The following is an 8,054-nucleotide window of genomic DNA, read 5'->3' as shown; positions in this document are numbered from 1 at the left end:
TATGTGCAGTAAGTGTTATTTCTGCCACATCCAAGAGGCAAAGCATCCTAGTTTTTTTGTTTTTTGTTTTTCCCACTTGCACAAGTCACAGCTGCACTGGGGATCAGCACATACTGGAGGCCACAGGGCGAGTTCCTGACAATGCCATTTGCAGCTGGGGCGCTCAACGGGGAAAACAGAGATGCAGAAGAGTAAACAGAAATTGCTTAGTCAGCAACTGTCCCGCCCCCAAGAGGTGAATGTAAATAGCCTGGTACTGGGCGGGGGGGCAGTCAGCCAGCCCAGGGCCTTCTACAGATGCCACCTCCTCAAAGGGTTTGCAAAGGCACCAGCATTTGTGTTCTATGCTGGTAGGGAAGGTGTCCCCTGTGTTGGCACTTTGTGGCCTTCGCTCTAGAAAAACACACTTGCTGACTCGGGGCAGAATTAATATCAATTGAATTTATTACAAGTTACTAAGCTCCAAGGCACATTACAGTGTTCTGTTAACTACAGAAATGTATAAAGGACAAACAGAGCAGATTCCCCATGTCTAGCATTTCGCTCTACTGTTCAAAAGCATCCGTGCATCAATAAAGCAAAAACAAAACAACACGTGAAGATCCAACACATTCAGGTCAGTAGAAACAAACCAAAACATTTTCCCTCACAAACTTGCAACAAAAAACACCCCGCCCCCCCAGCACCCCCCCTTACCATTTTGCAAACAAAACAGAAAAACAAAAAACAAAACAGAACAAAATGGAACAAAATAAAGTGAAGACTTCAACTCTTGGGGCTGTTTAGAAAGAAGCTTTCACCGTTTTATAGCATCTTTTTTTTTTTTTAGGCAGCAACACTGGCCTTGGACAAAAAAAAAAAAAAAAAAAGTCATTTTCTTTTGTGTTTTCTTTTCCTTTCAGAGAGTGCATAACATTTACAAAAATACACACCAGCAGCAGTCGTTGCTAAGGGCTATTAATTCTGTACCTAGGCAAACACTCTGCCACCAAATAAATGCTAACGAAATGATGCAAATGACCAACCAATAGTATACTGCTTAACACAAACCAGCTTATCCTTCAAATGAAGAAGTTACATACCTTTTGTTTCAAAATATAGAAACATACGACGAAAATAATGTCTATACATAAGACTAACTTTTTGCAGTTTGTTATATTCACAATTCTACATCTCGGGGGGGAGGGCAGGGAGGGTCGCTGTGGGTGGGGGTGGGGCCCTCTGGATCGGAGAGGAGCTGGTCAGGGGCAGAGAAGGTGGCTGTCTCCTGGTTCAAGGGTCTCTCTCCTTTTTCACTTTAACATCTCCAGCTAAGATCGTCGCGATTTCGCCCTGCATGAAGGCCCAAGGTACATTCGACCCAACCAGGGGGCATTTCTCTCCGCTGGGGCAGTACACCTCGCCGGTGGCCCCCTGGGCCTTGATACTCTCTCTAGAGCAAGGGAAACAGAATTTGTGGCTGGGGACGGATGGGCACTGAACGAAATGCGTGTCCTCCAAACGTTCGTGGCAAATGGTACAGCAGAGGGGCCCGCTGTTGGCCATAGGGGAATCCGGAATGTTTTGGGGGTGCACTTGGTCCATGCCCGGGTGGGTGCTAGGCGGCGGGGGCGCCACCTGTAAATTCAGGTCCCCGTTCCGTGATGCCAAGCGGCGCTGCCCGGGCACGGAGGCCGGTGACACCGGGCTGCTGCTGTTGCGCCTCGCGGACGCAGTGGTGGAGTGCACGGAACTGCCGTCCTTGGGCGAGTGCGCCGTGCCCAGAGTGTCTGCCACCGACATGAGGGCGGCCATGGGGGACGGACCGTTCTGAGGGGCTGACTCGGGCGGGGTGGTCCGGTTGGAATGGGGTCCCAGGGGCGGAGGCGGCGGGGGCGGACCCCCGGCGGCATGCCCCGGCGCCGCAAAGCCCCCGGCCGACATGGTGAGCTTTAGTGCCTCGCTCTGGTTCGCCATCCACTGCTGCCTCTGCTGCTCCTCGCCCAGTTTGAGGGCGCCCTCGGCGGAGTCCGGGGGCTCGGGGGACGCCTTCCTCTTGCGAAGACTGGCCGCTGTGCCCCGGCCCGAAGGGGTGGCCGGCGGCAGGGCCCCGGTGCCCGGGGGGGCGCTGGGGGCGCGGCTTAGACTCACCAGCGCCGTGGGCAACATGGGGCAGCTGGCGTCCAGGTAGGGCTGGGGCAGCATGTCGGCGCCGGGCACGCCCTCCTTGAAGAAGCGCACGGCCTCGGGCAGCAGGTCTCCAAGGAGGCGCCAGTCCCCAGAGCCGTGCTTCTTCTCGTACTCCAGATACTTGAAGCCGGAGGAGAGACCCCGACCGAAGTCCTTCATACAGTCCTGGTACATCTGCTTGGCCACACCAGATGCGCTGGAGTACACGTTGCCTGAGCCCGTGGGGTACTCAATGAACAGCTTCAACTCGTAGTCCATGCCGGGCTTGGAGACAGCATCGAAGGCGAAGACGCGGCCCAGCAGCGAGTGGTCCTTCTTGAAACGCACCTCGTAGGGCGTGCAGCCAGCCAGCGTGAGCAGCGTGTCGCGGACCATCTTGGGCTTGTTGGCCCACTCCTCCGCGCGATTGCGCAGGCTCTCGCTCAGCTCGGCCAGGGCCTCGGCGTTCCGCTGCTTCTCCTTCAGCTCGCGCTCCTGGTCTGTGCTCGAGACCGAGCCGGGCCTTTTGCCGCCAGCACCCACTCCCACCTCCGCCACTGACGACGAGGTCGAAGACGACGCAGAGGACGACGCGGTTGATACGCCCGGGGCGCCCCCAAGACAAGCGGGGCCCCCGGGTGCCCCTGGGGGCGCGGGCGTCGGGGGCCCACGGCTGCCTAGGCCGTGGGGCGGCGGTGGGGGCAGCACGGCGGCACTGGCCGGGCCGTTAAGTAGCGTCTGCGGCAGCAGGTTGGGGGGCACCGTGAGCTGGGGGCCTCCACCACCCCCCGGGTTGGGCAGCCCCGTCACTAGCCCACCGTGCGTCCCGCGCCGAGACGCCACCGACGCCGCGGCTGAAGATGAGTTGGGGCTCTGGCGGTTCAGCTCCGGGGGTCCCTCTTCCTGTGTCGGCTTCGGGAAGCCATTGGGGCCCCCCAGGCCGTTGGGTAGCCGCGCGGCGTGACTGCTGCTTCCCAGGCTCACCGGCGGTGGCGGGTACTCGAAGCGGCTGCGCTGCTCCACCGCGGCGGCGGCAGCGGCGGCGGCAGCGGCGGCAGCGCTCAGGCCATAGCGCTCCAGGCCGGACGGGGCCGCCAGCACAGCAGGCTTGCTGGAACCATCGACGTGGTTGAGCTGTTGTTGTTGCTGCTGCTGCTGCTGTTGCTGCTGCTGCTGCTGCTGCTGTTGTTGCTGCTGCTGTGCGGCGGCGGCTGCCGCCGCTGCTGCAGCCGCCGCCTCCTTAGCCGACAGGGCCACCGTCTTGACCCCGACGGGCGGCGGCGGCCCGGGGGAGCGGCCGTCTTGAAAGCAGCCGTGCGCCCGCTTCAGCTGGCGCGCGGTCTCGATCACGAACTCGATGCGATCGGCGCCCTCGTAGTTGACGCAACCGCGGCATACGGGTTCCGAGAAGTCCCAGATCATGGCCCAGGGCATGCGGGGCAGGTCGCACAGGTAGCAAGACTGTCTCCGGGACGAGGACACCTGCGCCGCCGACATGATGCCGGCCCTGGGGAAGGTAGGCCCCCGCCCAGGCTGTCTCCGCGGCGCCTTCTCCTCCGGGAGGACTGGCCGGCTGGGGAGGGAGTCCGGCTGCGGGGGAGGAAGGGGGGGCGAGAAAGTTCTGCCCCAGAGGCTGGAGGGAGCGCGAGTCTCCACCGCCGGCGCAGCGCCTCTCCGCGGGGGCTCCACCGCCGGGGCGGCGGACGAGTTCAGCCCGCTCCTCGCCCCCACCTCCTACTGCGGCTGTGTCGTCGGGAGGGGAGCTCAGGCGCCTTCTTCCTGGTGCCGCGGACCTGGGCTGGAAGCTCCGGGCCCGAGGGGAGGGGGCGAGGGTGCCGGGTGCTGGCCGCCGTTGGCTCTTGGCCCCCTCCCCGAAGTGGCTGGTGCTTGGAAGCTCGAAAGGGGCTGTCTCTTCCTCTCCCCTGGGGGCCCCCCTACGAGCTGCGTCCTCTCCCCGCCAGGCTCCCTGGGGCGAAGGCTAGAGGGTTCAGTGCCACCCGGTGCCCAGGTCCAATCTTGCTGAAGTCGCCGCTTCCCCGGAGGGCCGGGGGTTGGGAGGGGGTGGCAGCCGAGAGGAGCTTCTGCCCTCCGCAGCGTCGGCCGTTCCGCTGGCGGCGGCTGGGTTTGCACGGCCGGAGGGAGCCGCCGCGACCACTGCTTCCAGGACGCACGAGAGCAGAGCAGAGGAGCGCACGCACGCAGGCTCCCGCCGCCCCCAGGCCTGGCCGGCGCCCGGGCCGCCGCGGCTGGCGGCGCTCACGTTGGCTGCAGGGCGCTCGCGCGGCGCCTCGGCCCGGGTCGCATCCCTTCCCGCTCGCACTCGCCCGGAATGTGGGGTTGTGATTGTTACTCTACGTTCCGGAGGCGCGTCTCGGCGCTCCCGCTCGCGCTGCGGCTCGCGCTGTCCCCGGCTTGGCCGCGCGGGATGCCGCCCGGGCGGAGCGCTGACGTCACCGCCATGCTCTGCACCAGTTCTCCCCCCTCCCTCCCCTTTACACTTCCTCTGTCTGTGGAGCCCACTTGTTGCTCGGGAAAGGCGCATGCGCGGCAGGGCGCCCAGATTCCTCCCAGTCGGCCCCGCCTCCGCGCCTCCGCCTTCCCCTCCCCCCTCACCGTGTGTGTACAACAGCTGAGGCCCGGCGAGCTAATGCTGGACGTCCTGGGCTGGGGGGTGGAAATTAAACAGACGATGACCTTTCCTTTCCCCGCCCGGTTTTCCCAAGTAAAAACGCATTTAAAAACCACAAGCGTCATTTCCGATCTCGCTCCCCACCCCACCCCAAGCAGTACATTTAAATGTCCAGTTTCAAGATTTTCGTTGCGAATTTCATAGAGGGAATTACTCATTTCGTCTGTAATCAAACCTCCTCCCTCCCTGCCCCCCGCCCCCCGGTATGGATGTTGCATTCCTTGCTACCACTGATGCCAGAGCACCTGCAAAATTAGCTGTTTTCCATTTGCCCAGAAACTGCCTTTTCGATTTGTTTTTGTGCTCTGGTCTAGGAACCTGAGTTTCAACGACAGAGCTAAATGAATTCAGGGTGAGCTACTCCTCCCCCCAGTCGCACTCTAAAAATTTTGGCTGCATGTCTAAAGAAGCTACGAGCACCCGGAGGCCTTTAAGGAAAAACAGTCTACTGGCTGCGCACAGCTGCAGTTGGGGGCAGGGAGGGAGAAGGTGCTGGAGAGGCCAAACAGGTGAGTGGTTTTTCCGGGTTTGATAAAAGAAGGTGGGGCAGCATTTAATGATATTGCTATCTCTTTATAAAGCTGGGTGGCAGCTTTCAAAAATTATTCCTCACGTGCTGTGATTTCATTCCGTGGTGCCCCAGAAGGCTGAGCAAGGCCATGATTTCTTTTCCGTTAGGGGACCACAGCTAATCATATTGCTTATGGTGGAACAGATACGCTGGTCATAGCTGTAGTAACGGCAGTTCGACTGATTCTTGTATGTACTGGGTCTCCTCCCCCCACCGCCATGAAAATTGAGATAATGCTGGGGAAGGCTGGAGGAGGGGAAGCAATATAATCGCATTTCAGGTTCTGGAGTTTGGTGGACCAGGTTGGAATATCTTCTCTATCACTTACCGGCTTTGTGACCTCGATGTAGTTACTTTCTTTCGCATTCTCTCTGTTCACCATCTGTAAAATGGGATCATATCTCGCAACTTACTAGAATTGTTTGAGATTTCACTTTGTTTCTTGTCATAATAGGAGGTAACTCACCGAACTGCAGTGAGCCAGACACTACTAGGTGATTTTCTTGCATCATCATTAAACTCTCAATATTATCTACAAGGTAGATTCTATCATGAACTCTGTTTTACAGGCTCACAAAATAGAGGTTAAATAACTTGCCCAAGGTCACATGGCCATTAGAGATGGAGCTGGGATCTGAATGCAGTAAATCTGGTTTGAGAGGTAGCTGTGACAAGCTCAGGTTCTCAAAGGTAGTTCGTAGTGCTCAAAATTTCCATCAGTCCCCCCATTCTTCTGTTACATACAATCTCATGTAAAGTGCTATGCAAATACGCCTTTAGAACCAGCCCCCATCCTTCCCTTTCCAAACAGGTTGTGCCAGTGGGTTCTTACACATACAGAAGTTTTGGATCTGTCACTGCCACAGACTAAAACAAATACAGCGTGGGGTGTGTGGAGCATACTGTCAGGCCCACAGGAAGAGGACAGTAAGTGTTGGTTATTATAAGTATTGATATTAACGTTGGTACTGTTGCTAGTTAAGGTGTGAAACTCCCTTGTAAATTGCATAAAATGTAAATTGCATAAAATGTAAGGATCGGCACTCTCATCACTATTACCTACTAATTGTAATAAAGTTCAGTTGAAAAAACAAGAAGTATTTCTTTTCATTTTGACACTTGACCTTCAGAGCCTGTTCTCCCATCCAGCACTCCTCAGCACGCGGTTCTCCCACTCATTCTGGGGTCATAGGTGCAGAGGAAAGGGAGGTTTAAGGATAGGGAGAGAGGGGGAAGGAAGAGCCCTAGGGAGCCCCTCTTTCATCTCAGAGCAGCCAGATTTCTGTTATTGCAAAAAAGTGAGCTCACTGTGCACCCCCCAACAATAATAAACTTTCCCTGGCCGACTGGCTCCCAGCAGTGATTGCTCTGTAAAGAGCTGCCTGGAGCATTGCCTCACCCTTCCAAACGTCAGCCCTCCCCACACCACAGCTACCCTGGAGTGAGTCAAAACAGAGGGCTGGGAAATGGAGTGACATCCCCACCAGCCCATGGCTCCAGGCTCATTAGCTTTGGCTAGGCTGCTTCACCCATTTCTTTACATTAATATTTATTCAGCCCATCCCTTTATTAAACCAAAAATACTGAGGAACAGCAGCCTATTCCCAACCATCTAGCCAGGCTGCTAGAGAAAGCAAGTTGGGAGTCTATGTCACAGTGTTATGTTTGGTATGCGCGCACATATGTCTCCATCTCCCTGTCTGTCTCTGTCTTCGCTGTTACTAAAGGAGAGATATATATACACATACATGCCGGGTGTCTTCAGACACACTGAGTTAGAAATAAACATGCATTTAAACAAACTTCCATTACGGTCTCATAATACTTTTAAAAAGCATAGCTCTCTTGATTCCCTTCCCCCCTCCAAGAATCACCATCGTTTATGGTGATCAGTTTGTCCTAACTGCTTGTCTGAGATGTCGGCGTTTGGGGATGTCAGGGACTGTGAGAGGCAAGAACATCAATGTTTTGGAGGTAGATTTTCCCCTCAAGGCGAATCTCATATGACAATACCGTGTCCACAATATGAGAAGGAAGGAAGTGGGGAGTGTTCAGCCTAAGGCATCAGGTGGAGAGCTTCTGCTTCTTCTTCGAGGTGGGGTCTGGGAGACAAGCAAAGCCCGAGGTTCAACCAGGTTCAAGGGGGAATCGCCTCAAGTCCTCCCAAAATGCCCTTCCTGAGGTGATGTCTCCCTCCAGCTTGCCATCTGAGCTGGCACCCTCAGAGAACCCGTCCACCCCCCCAGACTGGAGCAAAAGGTCAGCTCTCCTCTTGGCCTTTCCAGAGGCTACAGCACAACCCTAAGGGTGAGAAGGTCGCACGCAGGGTGTCCACGCACTTCTAAGCTCCTGCAGTCTCCCTTCTGATCCCCGAGCTGGTTTGTGGCAGAGATGGGTCGGGCTGGGGGCTCTTCGGCCAGGCATCCCTGCAGCCAACTAGCTCGGCCTTCGAAGAGGCCCCGGCTGAACCTCGCGTCACCCCTGCTGCAGAAGCCGCACCGCCAAGCGCTCTGGCAGGAGAAAGGCCTTTTTTGGTAACGCTGCGCCTGGCGGTAAGCAGGACCCCGTGAAAACAAACGTCTGGGTTGGGCCCTCCTCCGGCCTCTCCAAGGTCCCCCATCCCCGCGAGCCAGGATCCCCCCCCCC

The 8,054-nt window shown here is 57.1% G+C and overlaps 1 protein-coding gene and 1 long non-coding RNA gene across 2 annotated transcripts in view; one reads left to right on the top strand and one right to left on the bottom strand.

Moving 5' to 3' along the window:
* Positions 1-426: 426 nt before the first annotated feature.
* Positions 427-3,664, bottom strand: IRF2BPL (interferon regulatory factor 2 binding protein like). The gene has a single exon (XM_040641613.1). It carries the CDS (start codon positions 3,643-3,645, stop codon positions 1,273-1,275), a length of 2,373 nt encoding a protein of 790 aa, XP_040497547.1. The 5' UTR covers positions 3,646-3,664; the 3' UTR covers positions 427-1,272.
* A 3,629-nt stretch (positions 3,665-7,293) lies between these two features.
* Positions 7,294-8,054, top strand: part of LOC103670846 — a 26,413-nt gene continuing 25,652 nt past the window's right edge. Inside the window, exon 1 of the long non-coding RNA XR_570689.2 lies at positions 7,294-7,960. This is a non-coding gene — a long non-coding RNA (uncharacterized LOC103670846). The remainder of the gene's footprint in view (positions 7,961-8,054) is intronic.

This window comes from Ursus maritimus, unplaced genomic scaffold, assembly GCF_017311325.1.
Source record: "Ursus maritimus isolate PB19 unplaced genomic scaffold, ASM1731132v1 scaffold_25, whole genome shotgun sequence".
Lineage (NCBI taxonomy): Eukaryota > Metazoa > Chordata > Mammalia > Carnivora > Ursidae > Ursus > Ursus maritimus.
The sequence above is the reverse complement of the archived record's forward strand: the minus strand, read 5'-3'. Positions and strand labels throughout refer to the sequence as shown.